Source organism: Acanthochromis polyacanthus, chromosome 2 (genome assembly GCF_021347895.1).
Source record: "Acanthochromis polyacanthus isolate Apoly-LR-REF ecotype Palm Island chromosome 2, KAUST_Apoly_ChrSc, whole genome shotgun sequence".
Taxonomy (NCBI): domain Eukaryota; kingdom Metazoa; phylum Chordata; class Actinopteri; family Pomacentridae; genus Acanthochromis; species Acanthochromis polyacanthus.
Genome location: NC_067114.1, coordinates 48,453,677 through 48,479,234, shown reverse-complemented (window position 1 = coordinate 48,479,234; position 25,558 = coordinate 48,453,677). Strand labels below are relative to the sequence as shown.

Here is a 25,558-nt window from a genome sequence, read left to right as displayed (position 1 = left end):
AATTACACTAATGATTAATTACTACAAGAATGATTAATTACACTAATGATTGCTTAATTACACTGATTAATTAATTACAATAAAAATTATTACAGTAATGATTGATCAATTACACTAATGATTAATTAATTACACTAATGATTAATTCTTTTCCTGACCACAGAACAGCAGCTGCCAGTGATTTATCAGCTGATCGTAGTCGTGTACCATCAGAACCTTCTCCTGGACGTCAAACGTCCTGCAGACAGCGAACGCTGCTAAGCTAACGGTTAGCGGTGATGTCATCAGAAGTATTGAGGATTCTGGCTGCATTCACTGATTCTAAAGGTATGAAGTAGAAGTCAGAACCAACATCATTCTGCTCACAAAATAGAAAGTGTCACCAGATGTGAGTAAATCTCATCTTTACAGGAGGATTTAGGTTCCAGGTCAGAGTTTTATTTTCCTTCACTCTTCCCCGACATCAACATGAGACACAAACAGACTTTTGGTTCCAGCAAAGATGTAAAAATAAAAGTGAAAACATTTCTTCTCAGCAGGTCTGACTTAAATGCAACTTCTTCATTTTCCATTGTTCAGTTTTCAACAAAGATCTGCAGATTAAAGAAAACAAGTCTTTTTTCTTCCAATGAACCCTGAACTTTAACAGAGGTTTCATCTCAGAGCCTCATTTGTTTCTTGTAGTTCTACTCTTTTCTGTAATCATACAGAATTATTATTTCAGATCTTTGTGTTTAACTGAAAATGAATAACAGTGAGTAAAGTAAACTCTCTTTAGTGCAGCAGGTTTTCATGGCTTCATCTCCAACACGGGGCAGTGGGGATCAAATGAGCAGAAAAAAGCAACAAAACATTCATCTGGTCAGAGTTTAAAGGTTCTGACTTTTACCATCAGCTCTCTGCTCATATCAGCTGACATTTCACTCTTTAGGACAGAAACTTTGTCTTTATTTCAGAAATAAAAAAAAATCTGCTGAGACAGCAAACAGGAAAACATCAGAACCTTCAGAGTAAAAGATGTTAGAGCTGCAGATGCTGAGCTTTAATTTTCTTAAACTTTGTCAGCTACAGCGCTAACATGCTAGTTAGCATGCTAACCTCACTGTTTGCTGCTCAGTTTCAGGAAGCGCTGCGACTTCTGTCTGGCCATGAGGTGCTGCTGCTGCGACGTCTGAGCATCAGAGATGGCCATGTGCAGCTTCTGTAGGTAACCATAGCAACCAGGTAAGGTAGGGCCCACACAGAAAACATGTAGTTAACACACACACACACACACACTAACCTGAGCAGTTCTGGGGTCTCGGAGCTGAAGGTTCCTCGTTGGTTCTTGACCGTCTCTCTTTGGAAGCTTTAACTTCTGCTGCTCCTGTAGCACAATAACACAAACAAATAAACACAAAACAATTGAAAAGACAGCAAAATAAACAATAAAACCACTGACTGTTCTCTCGTTTGCTTCAGTACCTTGCAGTAAATCTTCAGCTCAGAACCTGTCACTGCTGGAGGACGATAGAAGTTCTCAAACAAACACTCCCACTCTTTGTTGAAGTGACCCACAAAGTCGATCTCCTTCACGCAAAAACCCTCCTACACAACAACAACAAACAGTGTAAACAAACAACAACAACAACAACAGTGCAAACAACAAGAACAAAGACTAAACGGTGTAAATGAACAAACAGCTGGAGTTTGGACCTGTTGGTGACGATGATGTTGGTCTTGCGGTGTCCTGGATACTGACAGTGATCTCTGAACACTTCTCCCTCCAGCTGTTTGATCTGAGAACGCTGGAAACACAAAAACACTCCAACATTAACTCATCTCTCATCTGGAGTTTGATCTTGAAGCAGGTTTAGTTCTGCTGAACATCAGCTGTTGTTTAACGTGGATCTGGGATTAAACAATCTGGGACCAGCAGATACTGAACCCTGAGCAGTTACTGAGTTTAACCTTCTCCTCACTGTGGATCATTTTAATCTAAAGTCCTGCAGCTCTGAGGAACCAGAACATCATGAAGAAGGAGAGAGAATGATGGGATGTTTTCTGTCAGTACAATGATGGAAACCAGAGAACAGAAAAAAACTAAAGTTGAATTTCTTTATAAACACATAAAAACCGGAACCATCGTGTCCACCAGGGATCCTCAGATGTTAAACTCTGAACTAATGCTGTCTCCTTGAGGTTTTTCTATCTCCATGTCTCCAGACTTTTCCTCTCTACTCTGCTCATCATCTGTAGATGTTCCTCCATGCTGGATGGATCTCCAACAACCTGCTCCTCTGCTCTCTGTTTCTGCTGACTTTATTTCAGTCTCTCTGAGGAAACCACTGCCTGCAGTTCAACCTGGAGAACCAGAACCAGGAGGAGGTTTTTAAGGTTTTTATAGAATCTGCTGCATTTCTGGTGATTTTCAAAAGAGAAGTGAGATAGAACATCATGATTTTAAGCTCAGAGTTTAACTTTCCAGACAAAACCACAGGTTACACACGATATGTTCAAGGGCCATGGGAAAGTTGGAAACCAGAGGATTCTTTCTGTTTTTACAGTTCCTGGCAGATAAAAGGTCATTTAGGTGATCATTTTAATGGGGTAGAGGGCTAACAGCAGCAGCGTTGTGGACGAAGTCTGTGTTTGAAGGTAAAGACAGAATCCAGCTCAGAGGGAATTCTAATGAGCTTATTTATGACCTCTCCATCGTCTCCATGGACCAAACAGCAGCGTGCGAAGAAGGACAGAAGTTTTATTGAACACAGATAGTAAGACGTCACACAGTCAAAGGTCATGCCATCACACCCACTGATACAAACACACACAATATTCAACAGCATATTTATGTACAAGTTCAGGATGACAAACGTACAAAAAAAATAAGATCTACCGCAGATGTTTATCATCGCTTCATAGAAAATTATCTCCACTGCCTGTGTTCTGCTTTGGATAAATAATAAATAGTAAAATAAAGAAAACTGTCGTATAAATTATGATTTATAAATAATATAAATGGAAATATAAAACCAATAAAAGCAGAAATAAACTGAGAGCTGAGGTATGAGTGGAGATAATAGTTTTAGCATGCATAGAGCTGAACGATCTCATCGATAAATGACTGAATATTATTGATTAATCCGGAATATTACTGATTAATCTGGAATATTACTGATGGATTAATCTGAAACATTAGAGTATCTTTAACTAGACACAGACAGAACAGAGAGAGTTTAGAGTCTTTGAAAGCACTTGAATGATAAAGTTGATCCATGATTAGTCCTCCTCAGGCTGCATGAAGACAAGAAGAAAGAAGAAGGTCAGAAGAAGAAACAAGAATCCACAACGCTGTAACCGAGTACTTCTACTTTAACAAAGTACTTCTACTATGAGTTGGCAGTGTGTCCACAGTCCTCCCAGTGTTTCCGTCCCTGTTCTGTGTATTTTCAGTGTAAACAAAGCTGTCGGATAGATTTGGGTTTACTGAGCTGATCTTGCTGATTTTTTCCCATAGCCATACGGACACTAAACAAATCAATGCCCTGATGTGACCTGTTGTGCTTTGTTTGTTTCTTGTCATGCATTTGTATTAGTATTGTATTGTTCATTGTATTTTTTAATGACACGGTAGATGTGAGCATGAAATGCTGTACCGGAAACAAATTCCACCAACTTTGATGTGTGGCCATTAATAAATGAATCTGAATCTTTAACCTCTGCAGTGTTCTCCCTCATATTTTTTTTTCCAGCGGATGTGTTAGGGGTAGTTAGGGTTAGAGTTAGCTAGTGGTAGTTAGGGTTAGGTAATTTTTAACGCAGAACTCTTCCTGTCAGGAAGTGACATCATGTTCCAGAGAAATTGATCAAACCTGGAAAAGGTCAAAACCCTGCGACTCCATCAGGTCGTACGGTCGGATGATCCCGTCCTCCCGGATCAGTCGCACCGGACGCAGTTTGGTCACTTCCTCCGTCGATTCGGCCGCTCTGAAACCACAACACACACACACACACAGCTCTGTCACCTGTTTACAGACTCACTTTGCTGTTCACCTCCAGTGAAACTCTGTTCTCCACTCAAAAAGCTCCTCCTGCTCCCTGAAGCCATGTTAGCATGAACATTAGCATGAACGTCAAGACAAACTCTCACACGAATGTTAACATGAACATTAACATGAATATTGGTATAAATGTTAGTGTGAAAGTAAAATGAAGATTAGTATAAACATTTATACGGAAGTCTTCGGTTTACGGCGTCCTCGACCTACAGCGTTTTGTTACATCAGAACTGGTTTCATGGAACTAGCTGACGAGCAGAGCGGATGAATACGTCGTCACGCGGCGCTATCAGACTCCTTTGTTTCCATTCTCTGGTTGTACTCCACCTTGGATTGTGCTACATTCACTAACTTTTTACCTTCATTATGGCTCCCAGCGTAAGTCAGAATCTTCTGATGCTTGGAAGAAAAGGAAAGCGTCTCCATGGAAGTGAAACTAGACAGAATAAAATGCTGGGAACAGAAACACCGACCAACATGGGTCACAATGTAAAAACAGGTCAACATGTTGTAGTGACCCTCTGTGATGAATGAGTAAGACTTTGTCTGGTTCTCTGCTGGTTTATTGAACCTTCACACAGGATACTGTGGGCCATAGCCAGAAGAACTAGAAAAACCCCAAAACTTACAGTGGGTACAGAAAGTATTCAGACCCCTTGAAATGTTTCACTCTGTGTCATTGCAGCCATTTGCCAAAATCAAAAAGTTCCTTTTATTTCTCATTAATGTACACTCAGCACCCCATCTTGACAGAAAAAAAACAAATGTAGAAATTTTTGCAAATTATTAAAAAAAGAAAACCTGAAATATCACATGGTCAGAAGTATTCAGAGCCTGTGCTCAGTATTGAGTAGAAGCTCCTTTTCAGCTCGTACAGCCATGAGTCTTCTTGGGAATGATGCAACAAGTTTTTCACACCTGGATTTGGGGATCCTCTGACATTCTTCTTGCAGATCGTCTCCAGTTCTGTCAGGTTGGATGGTGAACGTTGGTGGACAGACATTTTGAGGTTATTTCTCATAGTCTGGGAGTCCTTCATGTGTTTTTTCAAACTATGCGGCTTTCATGTGTCTTGCACTGAGGAGAGGCTTCCGTCGGGCCACTCTGCCATAAAGCCCCGACTGGTGGAGGGCTGCAGTGATAGTTGACTTTGTGGAACTTTCTCCTACCTCCTGACTGCATCTCTGGAGCTCAGCCACAGTGATCTTTGGCTTCTTCTTTACCTCTCTCACCAAGGCTCTTCTCCCACCATTGCTCAGTTTGGCTGGACGGCCAGGTCTAGGAAGAGTTGTGGTCGTCCCAAACTTCTTCCATTGGAGGATTATGGAGGCCACTGTGCTCTGAGGAACCTTGAGTGCTGCAGAAATTCTTTTGTAACCTTGTCCAGATCTGTGCCTTGCCACAATTCTGTCTCTGAGCTCCTTGGGCAGTTCCTTCCACCTCATGATTCTCATTTGCTCTGACATGCACTGTGAGCTGTAAGGTCTTATATAGACAGGTGTGTGCCTTTCCTAATCAGGTCCAATCAGTTTAATTAAACACAGCTGGACTCCAATAAAGAAGCAGAACCATCTGGAGGAGGATCAGAAGAAATGGACAGCATGTGAGTTAAATATGAATGTCGCTGCAAAGGCTCTGAATACTTCTGACCATGTGATATTTCAGTTTTTCTTTTTTAATACATTTGCAAAAATTTCTACATTTCTGTTTTTTTCTGTCAAGATGGGGTGCTGAGTGTACATTAATGAGAAATAAAATGAACTTTTTTTGATTTTGGCAAATGGCTGCAATGACACAGAGTGAAACATTTCAAGGGGTCTGAACACTTTCCGTACCTACTGTAGCCCCAGAATAACTAGAAACCCCCCCATAACTTAGCTCCAGAATAACTAGAAAAAATCCATAATTTAGCTCCAGATAAACTAGAAAAACCCCATAACTTAGCTCCAGGATTAGCCACCGTTCCCAGCTCTCTCTACTGCTGACTCTCAGCCAATCAGAGGGGAGCTAACTAAACATGACACATTCACTGACATTAGGTAAATCTGGAACTGAACAATAAACACTGAAACCTCAACATCATCAACAACATCAGTCCGTTACAATATTCTGTTATCTACTAGTAAAATGATTTATACATGCATGAAAGTCGTTGGAATTCATGACTTTATGAAGAACTGATGGATATCGTGATGCACGGAACGGATTTGTTTGTGTTTTCACTGGAGTTCCAACTTATGGCGAAAATCAACTAACATCCGTAGGATTGGAACTCTGATGTAAGCCGAGGACCTCCTGTATGAACGTTAACATGAACATGAACATTAATATTAACATGAACATAAACAAGAAAATGAACATGAGGAAGCGGCTGGTTTACAGAGGAGGCTTTGCTGTGGTTCAGAAGTTTATTCTCAGTAAAGCAGGTTCATTTCTTACGAGCATCATGCTGCCAATGCTGCAGTCAGTATCTCACCTTTGGTGACCTCTACAGTGACAGCATGAAACGGTAACGTTAACAGGTTATCGTGAACTGTGTGATGGTGACAGATGGACCTACGGAGAGGATGAAGGCCGCTGAGGCTGCTGGGTAATGTTTTGGGCAGAGAAGCATGTTGTCGTGGGGATGGCAGATTAATTCAAATAAATGTTTTCCAGAAGCTGCAGTTTGATCTAACTTCTTTATTGCTTTATCTTCTGGATGAAACAAGCATTTAATTTAAGTTTTATTAAACTTTGAAGGTTTAGAAGAAAATCTCCATGAACCAGATCGCTGTGAGTATTTACGCACATTTATCTTTTTACCTTCGCAGTTACTCTGATTTAAAGATTTAAAGAGATTTAAAGTTCCTCTGTAGTTGTTGATAAAACTAGTCTGCTGTAAAATCAGAGGAACTCAGCCTCATGTTGGAACCAGAAACTGGTTCTGCAGAAGAATGAAGTTACGCCTGCAGCAGACAGGATGACTTCTTCAGGTTTGTTCTGTGTGAAACTCTGCTGCCACCTGCTGGTAGCCTGACTGCACTATTCTGTACTCTAGAAAAATAAAAGTAATGCAGTTTTCTCTTTGATGCAGCTTAAAGCTAATTTCTGTGGGAGCTCCCAACCAACAAACAGTAGCTGTTAGTGTTCCTCATCATCATCATCATCATCAGCGCCAAACACAGCCTGGCAGAACCATGTGACCATTCAGTCAGCCAATCCCTGAAGAGAGAGCAGCTGATGTGACTTTAATTCATAACAATCAAGGTGAGGTTTCTACGGAGACGATAGAGGTTACTGTAGGTCACAGAAGTTTAAAAGGTTTCGATCAGAGACGAAAACAAAATCAGATGTATCCACAAAACCTTCACGTACATGTTTCCGTGCGACGCCTGCCACATTTGTCTGGAGATCTGTACCTCTAGCCTCAGATGTGAGGAGGTGGATCCCTGCAGGTAACAAGAGGACCAGCAGCACAGAGCTTCTCAAGCTCACCTGTGGTTCATAATACTACCTTAAACAAGACTTTGGACTAGAGCAGCTCAGTGGGAATTAAATCCTCTGGACCTAAAACAAATCATTTATCATATTCTAGCAAGTAGCTTTTGTAGGTTCACATCAGTGAACAAGTCGAAGGAAAAAGAAAAGAAAAACACCTGCATTCATCGTAACTTCAGACTTTGAGCAAACAGATGAAAGGATCATGACATAGAGTGGGGAACCCAGCAAACCTGATACCACCACCATGCTGGCAGGTCAGCTGACTCTCTTCAGGGGTGTGGCCTATCAACTCACAATGCTGCATCAAGCTGAGGGTCTGACAGGGCAGGGGCTCTAGCGGTGTTAGACTGATGGACAACATGACGAGCATGAATCAGTTCAGACTCCATGGATGAAACTTTATTTTGACACGATGCAGCAACTTACCGACCGTCTGCTGCAACAGTGAACATGCAAACACCAAACTCCTGCACATTAAAGCTCAGCTACCTCATCACCGCTGCAATCACGTTTTATCTGGTTTTATCAGTGATACTGGAGGAGAAACTTGTTCTCAGCAGAAGCAAAATTCCAAAATTCAAACCTAATTCAAGTCTCAGCCAACTTTCCACCAGCAGTGATTAAAGGAGCTCAGCTTTAACGTGTTCCATGTAAAATACTCACACACAAAAACAGCGAGAAAAAGAAAGAACAAAACTCCCGGCAACAACAACACAAGACAGAAAACAAAAGCAGAAATATGAAAATTAGAGAGCAGACAAGAACAGAGAAAACAACAAACACATTAGGCAGCACAGAGAAAACAGGAAATCTGCAAATACTGGAAACAAAGTACGAGTGAAGAAAGAAACAACCTGAAAAAATACAAAGACTGGAGCTGAAAGTTTAGGTAAATACCTTTGGATGCCCTGGAAGGTGCTGCTGGCCATATCCACGATGCCGCCTGTTGGCCGAGCAACCACCCCAACCAGACCTTTACCGATGCCCTTAAAGAAACCTGCTGCTCCTTCCTTCTTCGCTCCTACAGACACACAACAAACTGTCCTGTTCAGTGGCTTTCCCTGACTTCCTTCTGATCCCTCCTTTCTGTTTAATGGCTGGGTAGCCTGTTACAGTGATTTTGTGTCTGTTTTTGTACAGTGTAGTGTTGTGTTGCATACATACCCTCCACAGGTTTGGTGACAATGCCCGTAACTCCACCTACGACACCCTGCAGACACACAAGTAGTCAGTGATAAGCAACCAAAGCAGCAGACTAACTTTGACTCAGTAACCCATCAGACTAACTCTGACTCAGCAAACATCAGACTAACTAACTCTGACTCAGCAAACCATCAGACTAACTCTGACTCACTAAACCATCAGACTAACTCTGACTCACTAAACCATCAGACTAACTTTGACTCACTAAACCATCACACTAACTCTGACTCACTAAACCATCAGACTAAGTCTGACTCAGCAAACATCAGACTAACTCTGACTCAGCAAACCATCAGACTAACTCTGACTCAGTAAACCATCAGACTAACTCTGACTCAGCAAACATCAGACTAACTAACTCTGACTCAGCAAACCATCAGACTAACTCTGACTCACTAAACCATCAGACTAAGTCTGACTCAGCAAACATCAGACTAACTCTGACTCAGCAAACCATCAGACTAACTCTGACTCACTAAACCATCAGACTAAGTCTGACTCAGCAAACATCAGACTAACTCTGACTCAGCAAACCATCAGACTAACTCTGACTCAGCAAACCATCAGACTAACTCTGACTCACTAAACCATCAGACTAACTCTGACTCAGCAAACATCAGACTAACTAACTCTGACTCAGCAAACCATCAGACTAACTCTAACTCAGTAAACCGTCAGACTAACTCTGACTCAGTAAACCGTCAGACTAACTAACTCTGACTCAGTAAACCGTCAGACTAACTAACTCTGACTCAGTAAACCGTCAGACTAACTCTAACTCTGACTCAGTAAACCATCAGACTAACTCTGACTCAGTAAACCGTCAGACTAACTCTAATTCTGACTCAGCAAACCATCAGACTAACTCTGACTCAGTAAACCGTCAGACTAACTCTGACTCAGCAAACCGTCAGACTAACTCTGACTCAGCAAACCGTCAGACTAACTCTGACTCAGCAAACCATCAGACTAACTCTGACTCAGCAAACCATCAGACTAACTCTGACTCAGTAAACCGTCAGACTAACTCTAACTCTGACTCAGTAAATCGTCAGACTAACTCTAACTCTGACTCAGTAAACCATCAGACTAACTCTGACTCAGCAAACCATCAGACTAACTCTGACTCAGCAAACCGTCAGACTAACTCTGACTCAGTAAACCATCAGACTAACTCTGACTCAGTAAACCATCAGACTAACTCTGACTCAGCAAACCATCAGACTAACGCTGACTCAGTAAACCATCAGACTAACTCTGACTCAGTAAACCGTCAGACTAACTCTAACTCTGACTCAGTAAACCATCAGACTAACTCTAACTCTGACTCAGTAAACCATCAGACTAACTCTGACTCAGCAAACCATCAGACTAACTCTGACTCAGCAAACCATCAGACTAACTCTGACTCAGTAAACCGTCAGACTAACTCTGACTCAGTAAACCGTCAGACTAACTCTAACTCTGACTCAGTAAATCGTCAGACTAACTCTAACTCTGACTCAGTAAATCGTCAGACTAACTCTAACTCTGACTCAGTAAACCATCAGACTAACTCTGACTCAGTAAACCATCAGACTAACTCTGACTCAGTAAACCGTCAGACTAACTCTGACTCAGTAAACCGTCAGACTAACTCTAACTCTGACTCAGTAAACCATCAGACTAACTCTGACTCAGCAAACCATCAGACTAAATCTGACTCAGTAAACCATCAGACTAACTCTGACTCAGTAAACCGTCAGACTAACTAACTCTGACTCAGTAAACCGTCAGACTAACTCTAACTCTGACTCAGTAAACCATCAGACTAACTCTGACTCAGCAAACCATCAGACTAACTCTGACTCAGCAAACCATCAGACTAACTCTGACTCAGTAAACCATCAGACTAACTCTGACTCAGTAAACCGTCAGACTAACTCTAACTCTGACTCAGTAAACCATCAGACTAACTCTGACTCAGTAAACCGTCAGACTAACTCTGACTCTGACTCAGTAAACCGTCAGACTAACTCTAACTCTGACTCAGCAAACCATCAGACTAACTCTGACTCAGCAAACCATCAGACTAACTCTGACTCAGTAAACCATCAGACTAACTCTGACTCAGTAAACCATCAGACTAACTCTAACTCTGACTCAGTAAACCGTCAAACTAACTCTAACTCTGACTCAGTAAACCATCAGACTAACTCTGACTCAGCAAACCATCAGACTAACTCTGACTCAGTAAACCATCAGACTAACTCTGACTCAGTAAACCATCAGACTAACTCTAACTCTGACTCAGTAAACCGTCAGACTAACTCTAACTCTGACTCAGTAAACCATCAGACTAACTCTGACTCAGCAAACCATCAGACTAACTCTGACTCAGTAACCCAGCAGACTAACTCTCTCTAACTCTAATCAGTCCATCTGTACCTTCAACAGGCCTTTTCCTCCTTTAGCCAAACTTTCTCCAAAGTCTTTGGGCGGTCGGTTCATCTCCTCTCGCCGTTTCTGTTGGTACTCTTTGTCCATAGTGATGGCTGCCAGACCTTTACCCACCGAACCCGTGATCCTGGACACCATACCTGCAGCACCACCTGCAGGCAGAACCAGTTGAAAACAGAGTTCACTTCAACTCAGTCCCTCCACAATCCTTGGCTCAGTGTTTCTCAGGGATTCTTACCGACGGTGTGACCTAGCAGGCTGCGAACGCCGATCACAAAACCTTCTGCAAACTCCTCCGGACCCTGAACAGCCCCCTGTAAATCAACCAGGACCTCAGGTTCTGATCCAAATTCACATTAACGTCCTTCCTTATCGCTTTAAGAAAGGACTCGGTTGTATCTGAGGGTGGAGAGGTTCAACCGACGGCGTACAGGGGTGTTACCTGGAACGGCTCATAGAAGAAGGCCTCCACCCCTTCAGACAGACCACGGATCAGTCCAAAAGGGTTTCCCAGGACATCCAGACCCAGAACCAGAACATACATCTGCTTCAAGAACTGCAACCAGAAAAAAAAAAAAACAAGGTTTCCTTAAGATCTTCAATCTTTAAAGGCATTAATTTATTTTACTGTAAATCCTGACCAGGGACAAAGACTGCAAATTAGCTGAAGCTAGACATCCTATATACATTCACATTTTCCCATTCTGGCAATGTTGCATGTATCGTCCCTGTTAAATAAACATTAAATACACACGTGGACAAAATTGTTGGTACCCCTCAGTTAAAGAAGGAAAAACCCACAATTCTCACTGAAATCACTTGAAACTCACAAAAGTAACAATAAATAAAAATTTATTGAAAATTAAATAATCAAAATCAGCCATTACTTTTGAATTGTTGATTAACATAATTATTTAAAAAAACAAACTAATGAAACAGGCCTGGACAAAAATGATGGTACCTCTATAAAAGATTGAAAACTATTTGACCAGAGTGACATGATTAACTCAGGTGTGTCATTTAATTGACATCACAGGTGTTTCCAAACTCATAATCAGTCAGTCTGCCTATTTAAAGGGAGACAAGTAGTCACCCTGCTGTTTGGTGAAAAGGTGTGTACCACACTGAACATGGACAACAGAAAGCGAAGGAGAGAATTGTCCCAGGACATCCGAAAAAATGATAGACAAACATCTTAAAGGTAAAGGCTATAAGACCATCTCTAAACAGCTTGAAGTTCCTGTGACAACAGTGGCTCATATTATTCAGAAGTTCAAGACCCACGGGACAGTAGCCAACCTCCCTGGACGTGGCCGCAAGAGGAAAATTGATGACAAATTGAAGAGACGGATCGTTGGAATTGTATCCAAAGAGCCCAGAGCAACCTCCAAAGAAATTAAAGGTGAACTCCAAGGCCAAGGTACATCAGTGTCAGATCGCACCATTCGTCGTTGTTTGAGCCAAAGTGGACTTCATGGGAGACGACCAAGGAGGACACCACTGCTGAAAAAAACTCATAAAAAAGCCAGACTGGAATTTGCAAAAATGCATGTTGACAAGCCACAAAGCTTCTGGGAGAATGTCCTTTGGACAGATGAGACCAAACTGGAGCTTTTTGGTAAGGCACATCAACTCTATGTTCATAGACTCAAAAACCAAGCATACGAAGAAAAGAACACTGTCCCTACGGTGAAACATGGAGGAGGCTCAGTAATGTTTTGGGGCTGCTTTGCTGCATCTGGCGCAGGGTGTCTTGAAAGTGTGCAAGGTACGATGAAATCTGAAGACTATCAAGGCATTCTGGAGAGAAATGTGCTGCCTAGTGTCAGAAAGCTTGGTCTCAGTCGCAGGTCATGGGTCTTCCAACAGGACAACGATCCAAAACACACAGCCAAAAACACCCAAGAATGGCTGAGAGAAAAGCGTTGGACTATTCTAAAGTGGCCTTCTATGAGCCCAGATCTGAATCCCATTGAACATATGTGGAAGGAGCTGAAACATGCCATTTGGAGAAGACACCCATCAAACCTGAGACAACTGGAGCTGTTTGCTCATGAGGAGTGGGCCAAAATACCTGTTGACAGCTGCAGAACGCTCATTGACAAATACAGAAATCGTTTAATTGCAGTGATTGCCTCAAAAGGTTGTGCAACAAAATATTAAGTTATGGGTACCATCATTTTTGTCCAGCCCTATTTCATTAGTTTGTTTTTTTAAATAATTATGTTAATCAACAATTCAAAAGTAATGGCTGATTTTGATTATTTAATTTTCAATAAATTTTTATTTATTGTTACTTTTGTGAGTTTCAAGTGATTTCAGTGAGAATTGTGGGTTTTCCTCCTTTAACTGAGGGGTACCAACAATTTTGTCCACGTGTGTAAATAAATAAATAAATAAATCATCAGAGGCTTGTCTCAGAGATGCTTCCTGCTCAGCTTCAATCATGGCAGGAGTATATAGAAGCACAAAGAGGAAGACCTTCTAGAAAGTAATAATGATTTATTAATGATTTAATACTAATATTGATCTGATTTCACTACAAAGCAATTAAACAATAGAACACAAGACGAGCAGCACCACACTGTTAAGCTTTTGTTCTTGAGATGTTACCAGATCAAACTCTTGATACGTTCATCTCAATGTGTCCTTTACTCTTTTCTGGTTCTTCACGTATGATTGGCTGGTGGAGTTCCAGCTGTTTAACATCTGGTACACCTTCAGAGAGGCTGATGTCCTGAGACTCCATCTGGTTGCTAGTTGGTAGAGTCAGGTGGAGGCTGGAACCTTACCTGTTCGCTGTAGTGTCGCACCACCGCCCACATCAGCTTCTCCCTGCGGTAAAACTGGTACTTCACCTCGAAGAAGGCCAATCTGACAAAAATCAAACAGAAACCAAAGTTCCTTTCTTTGTTGCTGGACATCAGAACTGTGCGACATCTTTACGGCCCACAATGCATCTGTCTAATTCCCAGCAGAGTCTCACTTGAAGATGAGGTCGTCCACGTCGGTCAGCGTGGCTCCGATACTTTGCAATAGCAGGTTCAGGGACTGCATGGCTGCAGCATCCTGAGCAGCATCTTCACCGCTGGAGCCCAGAGACAGGCTGAGGTGCAGCTGAAACAAGAAGGAATCATCAGGAGGTTGACAGAAACAAGAAGGAACCATCAAGAGGTCGGGTTAGGGTTAGGAGGAGGAGAACCGGTTGTCGTCACCTTGATGGGTGAGATGTGGAAATGTTCAAAGAAACTCAGTCCTGACGTGTCGGTCAGCGACGCCTCCATCAGCTCAGCCTGCAGTCCCTGGAGATCTCCTTCTATCAGCCCCGACTGAAACACAGACACGGTCAGCTGGAAGCAGTCAGCTGTTGGTAGTTCAACTACTGATCGCTGCCTTGCTCTACCTTCAGCCGGTCGGCCTGAGGATCAGCAGCAGGACTGAACAGAGCCAAGATGGCTCCCAGGAAGCCCTGGTCGATCTTCAACGCCATCTCCTGGACCAGAGCCATGAAATACCTGAAGGACAGAGAACCTGAAGATGAGTCTGAACTGGTTTGTGGTCATGTTAAACTGGTCTGTGGTCAAGTTAAATTGGTTTGTGATCAGGTTAAACTGGTTTATTGTCATGTCAAACTGGTTTGTGATCAAGTTAAACTGGTTTGTGATCAAGTTAAACTGGTTTGTGATCAAGTTAAACTGGTTTGTAATCGGGTCAAACTGGTTTGTGGTCAGGTCAAACTGGTTTGTGATCAAGTTAAACTGGTTTGTAATCGGGTCAAATTGGTTTGTGGTCAGGTCAAACTGGTTTGTGATCAAGTTAAACTGGTTTATAATCGGGTCAAACTGGTTTGTGGTCAGGTCAAACTGGTTTGTGGTCAGGTCAAACTGGTTTGTGGTCAGGTCAAACTGATTTGTGGTCAGGTCAAACTGGTTTGTGATCAGGTTAAACTGGTTTGTAATCAGGTCAAACTGATTTGTGGTCAGGTCAAACTGGTTTGTGGTCAGGTCAAACTGGTTTGTGATCAGGTCAAACTGATTTGTGGTCAGGTCAAACTGGTTTGTGATCAAGTTAAACTGGTTTGTGATCAGGTTAAACTGGTTTGTAATCAGGTCAAACTGGTTTGTGGTCAGGTCAAACTGATTTGTGGTCAGGTTAAACTGGTTTGTGATCAGGTTAAACTGGTTTGTAATCAGGTCAAACTGGTTTGTGGTCAGGTTAAACTGGTTTATTGTCATGTCAAACTGGTTTGTGATCAAGTTAAACTGGTTTGTAATCGGGTCAAATTGGTTTGTGGTCAGGTCAAACTGGTTTGTGGTCAGGTCAAATTGGTTTGTGGTCAGGTCAAACTGATTTGTGGTCAGGTCAAACTGATTTGTGGTCAGGTTAAACTGGTTTGTGATCAGGTTAAACTGGTTTGTAATCAGGTCAAACTGGTTTGTGGTCATGTTAAACTGGTCTGTGGTCAGGTCAAACTGGTTTGTGATCAGGTTAAACTGGTTTATTGTCATGTCAAACTGGTTTGTGATCAAGTTAAACTGGTTTGTAATCAGGTCAAACTGGTTTGTGGTCAGGTCAAATTGGTTTGTGGTCAGGTCAAACTGGTTTGTGGTCAGGTCAAATTGGTTTGTGGTCAGGTCAAACTGGTTTGTGGTCAGGTCAAATTGGTTTGTGGTCAGGTCAAACTGGGGTTTACTGACTTGAACTGCATGACGTTGCTGTGCTGGTTGAACCTGGTGATGATGGACACATCGATGAAGGGCTTCGGCTCTGTGGAGGCAGAACACACGGTTACTCAGGACGACATGGAGTCTTGGATCAAAGGTGTGAAGCAGCTGATGACGATGGTCCACCTGAGTCCAGAGCGATGGACTTTGGAGGAGAAACCGGATGGAAGATGATGGGGAAGATGGCACCTGGAAGCTGGTTGTCCACCTACGCAGAAGAAGCCCGTCAGTCATATAGGTGAGTGTGTGTGGACAAACGTGTGTCCAAGTGTGTATTTACCTGCAGCCAGTGCAGCTGGGCTCTCAGACTGCGCTGGTGTATCGATTGCTTGAACTCCACTTGGATCCCGGACAGGTAGTTCCTCCTCACCTGGCACGAAAACGGCTGACGCATCATCATGGTGGCTCCGCTGAGGTTCACCTGACAACCAGTGACATCACAGATTCTCTTTGAGCACATTGGACAGACAGCTCCTCTGACCTGGATGATTGTTGACCTCTGACCTCCAGGTTGGGCTCCAGTCTCATCCAGCCTCCTTCTGTCTTCCCGCTCAGCTGATCCTGATAGGTTCTCTCCAACAGGTTGATGTTCTTCTGGCTAAACGGCTTCCAGCGATTCTTCGGCTTCATCTCCCACACCACACCTGAGCTGTTAACACACCTGAGCTGTTAACACACCTGAGCTGTTACACAAATGTTGAAATGATGTGTACCTGCTGATGTGTACCTGCCGATGTGTACCTGCTGATGTTTACCTGCTGATGTTTACCTGCCGATGTGTACCTGCTGATGTTTACCTGCTGATGTTTACCTGCTGATGTTTACCTGCTGATGTGTACCTGCTGATGTTTACCTGCTGATGTGTACCTGCCGATGTGTACCTGCTGATGTTTACCTGCTGATGTGTACCTGCTGATGTTTACCTGCTGATGTGTACCTGCCGATGTTTACCTGCCGATGTGTACCTGCCGATGTTTACCTGCCGATGTTTACCTGCCGATGTTTACCTGCCGATGTGTACCTGCTGATGTTTACCTGCTGATGTGTACCTGCTGATGTTTACCTGCCGATGTTTACCTGCTGATGTGTACCTGCTGATGTTTACCTGCTGATGTGTACCTGCCGATGTGTACCTGCCGATGTGTACCTGCCGATGTTTACCTGCCGATGTGTACCTGCCGATGTGTACCTGCCGATGTTTACCTGCCGATGTGTACCTGCCGATGTGTACCTGCCGATGTGTACCTGCCGATGTGTACCTGCCGATGTTTACCTGCCGATGTGTACCTGCCGATGTGTACCTGCCGATGTGTACCTGCCGATGTTTACCTGCCGATGTTTACCTGCCGATGTGTACCTGCCGATGTGTACCTGCCGATGTGTACCTGCCGATGTGTACCTGCCGATGTTTACCTGCCGATGTTTACCTGCCGATGTGTACCTGCCGATGTGTACCTGCCGATGTGTACCTGCCGATGTGTACCTGCCGATGTGTACCTGCCGATGTGTACCTGCCGATGTTTACCTGCCGATGTTTACCTGCCGATGTGTACCTGCCGATGTGTACCTGCCGATGTGTACCTGCCGATGTGTACCTGCCGATGTGTACCTGCCGATGTTTACCTGCTGATGTGTACCTGCTGATGTTTACCTGCTGATGTTTACCTGCTGATGTGTACCTGCTGATGTTTACCTGCTGATGCCGATGTAAGCGATCTCCTGTCGGCTGCTGTTGTTGATCAGAGACACCCCGAGGTTTTGCAGCGACACTCTGACCTCCTGCTGGAACTGCTCCAGCTCCTCGGCCTGCCGGGCCTTGGTCACCACGGCGACGTCCTCCGTGAAGAGCAGAACCCGCTGGCGTCCGTCCAGGAAGGACACCCAGTGGACCTGAGACTGGTTATCGTAGGGAAACTGTCCAACCTCGTCCTGAACAGACACACAGTGAAGAGTCAGATTATGGATAGAAATCTCCTGAACGTCACACATTCAGATCTCATTTCATTTACAGACATTATTGTTATTATTATTATTATTATACCAACGTATTACATTTTGATATTATATAACTTGTTCTGGCTCCTCCTTTCCTTCCATGTGTGGACTAGCTGCTTTTGGTTCCTGTAAAGGTCTAACTCAGCTCCTCACCAGCTCAAAGTCCTCCTTTCAACTTCAGTTTTTCTTACATCACTAGGGAACGTATTTCTAGAATTCCTGCTACAGACACTTCAGTCGCAGTGTTTCCTCAGTAGAGCCGCTTCTCTCTCAGATCTCTAAGAAGCAGCTTCAACGTAGCACATAGATATTATACATAAGATTATATATATTTTAGATTATATATAAGATATTCATATTTTCATAATCTGCATCACTGAACTGTAAAACTGGTCCTCATCTCAGTCAGTCCACCAGGAAGGACAAATAAACCCTAAACCCACATGTTTAACATGCTGATTAATGTTCTGGTTGTGGTTGTCAGCTCTGTTAAACATCTGCTTCTTCTTCAGTTGGTCAGCCGTAACCTCTGAACTGATCAACCAGCAGCTCTACAGCTCCTACAGCATTAATACCAGCAGCTGACCCTAACCCAGACCTTCAGCAGGTCCAGCTCTCCAGAATGCTCCATGTAGCTCCAGCGGAGGGTCCTGACTCCCGTCGGATCGTCCCACGGAAACCGCCGAGCCTCGTTGGGTTTCAGCTCCCGAACCACCGACGAGCCGCTGAGGAGAAACCATCAGACTAAACTCAGACCTTTAGTTTCAGAAAATCGTTTTGAGACCTGCAGCGCCTCCTACAAGGTGGAGGTCAAAACGTCAGCAGAACCTGCTGCAGCCAGAAGGTCTGAAGAACCGAAAAGACTCAAAAACAGTTTGTGGTTTAACTTGAGGAAGAGATTCTACAGAATCAAAGAGACGAACCAGGAGGACTAAAGATCCAGTCTGACAGAAACTAAGCCAGGGCTCCGACAGCTGAGACTGATGTGTGTCTGTTGTATTTGTTGTGAGTTAGTTAGTTAGGTTTGTTGTGTGTCTGTTCTGTGTGTTTTGTGTCTGTTGTATCTGTATCTGTTTATGTTTGTTTTGTGTTGGTTGTGTGCTTGTTATGTTTGTTTTGCATTTGTTGTGTGCCTGTTGTGTGTCTGACCTCTGTGTGTAGCTGATGCTGATCCAGGCCGTGTGGTTCAGCAGAAGAACAGGAGCAGCTCCTTCATAATAATCAGAGAAACTGACGACGGTCGAATGATCGGAAACGTTCACGTCCACGATGACCCCACCGCACTGCAATACAGACACACAACCATGGAAAAAAGTGAACACTGAGTGAAGCGGCTGCCGTGATTGGTCCAGACACTCACCATGTCCAGGCTCAGCAGGCTGCCATTGTCCTGCTGGCTGAAGAAGAACGACTTGGAGGCAGATTCAGAGCCGACCACACGGACACACAACTTCCCTGAGCTGCTCTCCGGCCACAGAGGGAGGCACTGCAACACAACAACACAACAACATGAGTCAGTAAGTCACGACAGACACACAAACTTACAGACTCTTCCAACACACAATCTGAAGTCCAACAGGCCCTGAACCCAGAGTCTCCTAAACACTGAAGCCGACCGCACGGACACCAGGCTGTTTCACAAAGACTACAGTTCCCACAAAGACTACAGCTCCCATAAAAACTACCGCTCCCATAAAGACTACAGTTCCCGTAAAGACGACAGTTCCCGTAAAGACTACAGTTCCCACAAAGACTACAGTTCCCACAAAGACTATAGTTCCCAAAAAAGACTACAGCTCCCATAAAGACTACAGTTCCCGTAAAGACGACAGTTCCCGTAAAGACGACAGTTCCCGTAAAGACTACAGTTCCCACAAAGACTATAGTTCCCAAAAAAGACTACAGTTCCCACAAAGACTACAGTTCCCACAAAGACTACAGTTCCCACAAAGACTATAGTTCCCAAAAAAGACTACAGCTCCCATAAAGACTACAGTTCCCGTAAAGACTACAGTTCCCATAGAGAATACAGTTCCTATAGAGACTACAGTTCCCATGATCCTCAACAGCGAAGTGTGCGTGTTTCATGGATATCAAGACTACAGGTGGAGTTCTGACAATTGTTGGTTCTGATGTTCTCCCTCTGTTCTGACAGTTCTCTGTGCTAGTTTTGAGCCTATCCCTATGGTTCTGTCAGGTTCTGATGTTCTCCCTATGGTTCTGTCTGGTTCTGTCTCACCTCGGTGGAGGAGATGTAGTGCCACCTGGTGGACACTGGGCTGAGGACTTCTCCCACCTCCAGTTCAAAGGTGGACTTGTTAACCAAAGTGTAGAAGGGACTCATGGTGACGATCCGGGTCAGGTTGAAGCTGCTCATCTGGATGCTGATGCCGACCTGGACAGCACCAGAGCGACAGACGTTTTATTCAACAACAAAACCATTAGAACCTCCACAGGACAGTTCTGTTGAAGGTCAGCATCTGAGAGGAACTAAACTCGTTACCAAGAAGTCCATGTTGTTGGCGGGACAGCGGACACAGCCGTAACTTCCCACCGTGTCCAGAGAAAAACCGTCCGACCAGGTGCTGGTGGAGACGCACAACTGGATCTGCAACACACAACACGGCTGTGAGCAACACAACCTCCTGAACTGCTGCTACCATGGCAACAGGACATCGGTGTCTGATAAAATCCTTGTTTCTGAGACTAAAACTTGAACCTGGACACAAAGTGATGCTTAGTATGAAAAACAGTTCAATCCCAAAAGTAAACAGCAAATAACGGTGTTGAGTGTTTCCAACACTGATGCTGGTACCAAAGGTTGGGTTCTGGTATTGATCAGTAAAAACAGATCCTGATCTGTGAGTTCAGATCAGAACGTCTCCCATCAGTCCAGAGGCTGTAAGGACCCATCATGAAATACCTGAAACCTGAGGGCAGCTGGAGCTTCTGTAGTATTCAAACGTTTAGTTCCACAGTTGAAGGACAAAATGCTGCTCATTAAACACATTAAACTGTAGTTTAATAAATGAACTCAGACCCAAAGAAACAATCCGGAAACTTCAGGTTTCTGCTGGTTATAAATGATACCGATGGTAAATAAAGAGACCATGTCAAACTGGGAGGAGTTGAACAAAGATTCGTCCAAGTGTTCCTCACCTTGCTCTTGCTGAACAGGTTCTTCTTCCTGAAGGAGAACAGGACGATGTCTCGGTAGTCGGCCGGGTGTTTGACGCTGACATCCTCCGATCGATACTGCAGAACTCGAGACGTCTTGTTGATGATCCAGTACGGGCTGAAGAGCGACAGCAGCAGGCGGCCTGCGGTCCTGGTCACGTGAACGCTCACATCTACCGTCAGGTTGATGTCCGAGTCGCAGGTGAGACACAGAGCGAAGAACTCTGGCATCTCCGGTTCGATCCGGACGTGTCCGTGCCAGTCACGGCCCTGATACCTCATCAGAACCAGAGACACGATCTCACCTGAGACACGAGCATTCAGCAGGTCCGACGTGCTGCCCTCCTGGAGCTCAAAGGAGTCAGCCGAGCTCTAAAGAAGAACCAGGTCAGACCAGGTGAGATAAGATTAGCTAAGATTATAAGACAAGATTATAATATAAGATCTACTTTATTTTACCAGAGTACAATAAACAATAAACAGCTTAGTGGAATAAATACAATTACACAGAGGTTAGTAGTAAAATAGAAATAAGAACACAAAGTAAAAAATGCAAGTTTCTAAAAGTGTTTGTGTGAAGTACACACGTGGTGAGACCAGGTGTGCTGAATAAATGCTGTGTGGAACTGTCGTACCTCCATCATGTAGCGGAGGGTGTAGGGCAGCAGGTTGCGCAGCGTGGCCACAGGTTGCAGGTGAATGATGTAGGCAGGGTCCCAGTCCTCCTCCCCGTGGCTGGCGATGTGTCGCAGGACGTCGGGGACGGCCAGCGTGTTGACCATCAGCGGCAGCAGGCTGCTGTCGCATGCAGGACACTGCAGCAGTGAACGCACCTCGGCGCTGCGGTGCACCTGCTCCTTCCAGGCCACGCAGGTGGAGGATGCAGCGTACTGACCCTCCAGGTGACCTGCTGGACGCACAAACAGCTGACACCTGCAGGACAGAGGGAGACATCACTGCACTGAACACCTGGGAGCCGCTCACCCGGGGGCCGCTCACTTGGACACCAAACTGCCATGAAAGCTCGTCTGAACTAAAGCCTACCTGACAGAGAGTTGACCTGTGACAGGTGAGTTAGTGAACATGGAACATGTCTGGAGCTCAACGCTGACGAAGAATTTATGTTTCCATGACTCAACGTGAGTTTCAGAGACTTTGTTTGGTGCTTCGGTTATTTTTGGGTTGGCTGGATGAGTTTGGTTCTTAATGTTGGCTTTGGGCTTTTCTTTTTTGCTGTCACTTCACAGACTGATGGATGTTCAATGCAGCAAAAGTGTCTAACACCTGAAATAATCTGAATAACAAACAGCATGGTTGGTTGGTCAGGAGGTTCTACCTGTAGGTTTCTAAGGTGACGTGAAACTCCGTCTCAGGTTCAGCTTGTCCAACGCTCTGCAGACTCCTGGATGTGGGGCAGTACTTCAGGATGGTGAAGGGTACCGAGAAGTGATTCTTTATCTGAAAACACAAAGCTAAGGTGATGTCCTGTGCTGTTCATCATCAATGTGTTCAGACCGGGTGTGTGAGGTTCAGACCGTGTATGTGGGGTTCAGACCGGGTGTGTGAGGATCAGACCGTGTATGTGGGGTTCAGACCGTGTATGTGAGGTTCAGACCGTGTATGTGGGGTTCAGACCGTGTATGTGGGGTTCAGACCGTGTATGTGGGGTTCAGACCGTGTATGTGGGGTTCAGACCGTGTATGTGAGGTTCAGACCGTGTATGTGGGGTTCAGACCGTGTATGTGGGGTTCAGACCGTGTATGTGGGGTTCAGACCGTGTATGTGGGGTTCAGACCGTGTATGTGGGGTTCAGACCGTGTATGTGGGGTTCAGACCGTGTATGTGGGGTTCAGACCGTGTATGTGGGGTTCAGACCGTGTATGTGGGGTTCAGACCGTGTATGTGGGGTTCAGACCGTGTATGTGGGTTCAGACCGTGTATGTGGGGTTCAGACCGTGTATGTGGGGTTCAGACCGTGTATGTGGGGTTCAGACCGTGTATGTGGGGTTCAGACCGTGTATGTGGGGTTCAGACCGTGTATGTGGGGTTCAGACCGTGTATGTGGGGTTCAGACCGTGTATGTGGGGTTCAGACCGTGTATGTGGGGTTCAGACCGTGTATGTGGGGTTCAGACCGTGTATGTGGGGTTCAGACCGTGTATGTGGGGTTCAGACCGTGTATGTGGGGTTCAGACCGTGTATGTGGGGTTCAGACCGTGTATGTGGGGTTCAGACCGTGTATGTGGGGTTCAGACCTGCAGTGGAGAGCGAATGGTGATGACCTTGTTGCCTTCAGCAGCGTTGATCTGCAGCAGAACAGAGACGGCCTCCTGCAGCATCGGACCGCGGATGTTGTAGAGGCGTCGACCCGGTTTGTCCACGGCAATGTTGGAGATTTCACTGTATCCGGAGGGCACTGCGGGTCAGACACACGTCGTTATTGACAAGCTGCAGCTTCACCACAACAGGAACACAGAAGGAGAAGGACCGCTGACCGATGGTGAGGTTGAACAGGCAGCTCTCCTGCCGCTGCAGTGCCGACAGTTTGCCTCTGGACGACGGTTCGAACACGGAGTGCTCCAGGTCCATGCTCTGATCCACGGAAAGCTCGTGGAGTTTTCCCTGAGTAGGAGATCCCACCGGCCTCAGGTTGGCGCTGTGCTGCACAATGAGAGGAATCCCCAGAGAGTTCCTGATGGTGAAAGGAGCCTTCTCCTTCAGGGAAATGTCAAAGGTGGAGGCTGTGCCCTCGGAGAAAGCCTGATCACAACAAAAAAGACAATATTTAGCAGTTACTGTCCTTCTGCACGGCCAGGAGGTGTTGGTGTTTTAATGTTGTTGTCTTTTTGTGTGTAGTTGTGTGTCTTGCTTGGTTGTCCTTTTCAAGCTGCTTGTATGCCCTTTTTAATTGCCCCTTGGGGCAATTGAATGTCTGTACCTTGGCGAGGTTGTGGAAGACACCGAGGCTGCACTGGGAGATGGTGATGTTCATGGTATCTTTGGAGCAGATGCTGATGGCAGTGCGAGGTTCAGGAAGATATATAAAGTCGTCTCCATGAACAGGACTCTTGTCCTGAACCGGGTTTGTCTTCATCTGCAAGAACAAGAACAGCAGCAATAAGTTGACCAGCTCAAGCTGATGTTCAGACTGGAGGAAGACTTCTGGGGCCTCATTTATAAAACATTGCATAGGATCCATACTAAAGTTTGCGTACGCCGAAAATCTGAAATGGACGTATGCCCTTCACCCCGATTTATAAAACTGTGTATAAGCACAGCTGCATGCAATTTCTTGATAAATCACACACCAGCTGGAAGATTGCACAGGTGGATCCTCCTCACATTCCGCCCACAACACACCCACATTTTACCATGAATGGTCAATGCAAAGTAACTCATGAATGTATCTGTATATAAATAAGCTGCTGATCCACGGCATTTCACGCAGCGCCCCCTGCAGTCTTTTCCCTGCTGTGCATCAGGATGAATGAATCATGTGTTGACCCAGGCCACCCTGCCACTAAATTTGCTATGATCATGTCCAATGTACAAATAATTTGTAAACTGATTGAATGTACATTTTTTCGGGTCACACAGACAAATTCATTTTCACTCGGGGGTTGTGGTGTGAAGCATGTGTGCCTGTACAGGGCTGATTAATGGTTGGACGCTCATCCCATTCGGCCGCATATGGATAAATAAACAAAATTCTTTACTTTTTTTGCCTTTTTACTGTGATAGTTGCAGTGAAGAGTGACAGAAAATGGGGAGAAGAGTGGGGGGAAGACATGCATAAAAGTGCCGCAGGCAGGAACCGAACCCGAGCCACTGCATCAGAGACCAGCCCGGCGGGTGATCAGTAAACAAAATTATTTAAGAAAGATCACCGCACCGGCCCCAGATACCGGCCCTTCTGTCAAATGACCGAATGAAATAACGTTCAATCCGCTCCTGTTAATATACTAACATAGTTCTGCAAATACAGTCGTCGGTCGAATGACGCACTATATGAACATCTACAACAATGAGGGTTTATGATTATCCGGCTCTACAAGTCTAATATGTGATAACAATAAAGGTTTGAGATCAATCTGGCTTCAATTCACCACTTCACCCTCCGGCACTGCCGTTCCTCTGTCTCCAAAATGTGCTTAAGCAAGCATCAAAGTTGGCGCACCGGTGCGCACATTCTCACACCAAGTTTGTTTTATAAATCACAACGAACACAGCGTACGCCACTTTCTACGCAAAGTTTGTGATTTACGCCATTTTGTGCGTAAGCAAGCATCAAGAATCAAAGTTGGTGCACCGGTGCGCACATTCTCACGCCAAGTTTGTTTTTATGAATCACAACCTTTGCGTAGAAAGTGACGTACGCCACTTTCTATCCCTGTTTTGTGCGTACGCAAGCTTTATAAATGAGGCCCCTGGTCACTAAACCTAGTCCTGATGCACCTGGACTAGGTTAAGTCTGGACATCATGGGGTTCTCTCCATGG

The 25,558-nt window shown here is 44.7% G+C and overlaps 1 protein-coding gene and 1 long non-coding RNA gene across 2 annotated transcripts in view; both read right to left on the bottom strand.

Annotated features, from left to right (window-relative positions):
• Positions 1 to 416: 416 nt before the first annotated feature.
• The window catches only part of LOC110963021 (intermembrane lipid transfer protein VPS13C), a 104,373-nt gene continuing 79,231 nt past the window's right edge, over positions 417 to 25,558 (bottom strand). Inside the window, 30 exon segments of the mRNA XM_051941096.1 lie at positions 417 to 1,201; positions 1,283 to 1,366; positions 1,465 to 1,584; positions 1,677 to 1,787; positions 3,855 to 3,969; positions 8,421 to 8,544; positions 8,688 to 8,733; positions 11,154 to 11,317; positions 11,404 to 11,479; positions 11,608 to 11,721; positions 13,958 to 14,039; positions 14,152 to 14,282; positions 14,381 to 14,494; positions 14,569 to 14,680; positions 15,863 to 15,932; positions 16,016 to 16,097; positions 16,170 to 16,310; positions 16,394 to 16,538; positions 17,583 to 17,818; positions 18,483 to 18,609; positions 19,034 to 19,167; positions 19,245 to 19,370; positions 20,124 to 20,279; positions 20,388 to 20,492; positions 21,044 to 21,433; positions 21,697 to 21,994; positions 22,398 to 22,519; positions 23,316 to 23,476; positions 23,556 to 23,820; positions 23,999 to 24,154. Of these exon segments, the coding sequence (XP_051797056.1) occupies positions 1,100 to 1,201; positions 1,283 to 1,366; positions 1,465 to 1,584; positions 1,677 to 1,787; positions 3,855 to 3,969; positions 8,421 to 8,544; positions 8,688 to 8,733; positions 11,154 to 11,317; positions 11,404 to 11,479; positions 11,608 to 11,721; positions 13,958 to 14,039; positions 14,152 to 14,282; positions 14,381 to 14,494; positions 14,569 to 14,680; positions 15,863 to 15,932; positions 16,016 to 16,097; positions 16,170 to 16,310; positions 16,394 to 16,538; positions 17,583 to 17,818; positions 18,483 to 18,609; positions 19,034 to 19,167; positions 19,245 to 19,370; positions 20,124 to 20,279; positions 20,388 to 20,492; positions 21,044 to 21,433; positions 21,697 to 21,994; positions 22,398 to 22,519; positions 23,316 to 23,476; positions 23,556 to 23,820; positions 23,999 to 24,154 (4,209 nt within the window). The 3' untranslated portion in view covers positions 417 to 1,099.
• Positions 16,609 to 16,997, bottom strand: LOC127531548 (uncharacterized). The gene is made up of 3 exons (XR_007938682.1): positions 16,967 to 16,997; positions 16,827 to 16,896; positions 16,609 to 16,728 (listed from the first exon to the last, which is right to left on the bottom strand). It is a non-coding gene; the product is annotated as an uncharacterized LOC127531548 (long non-coding RNA).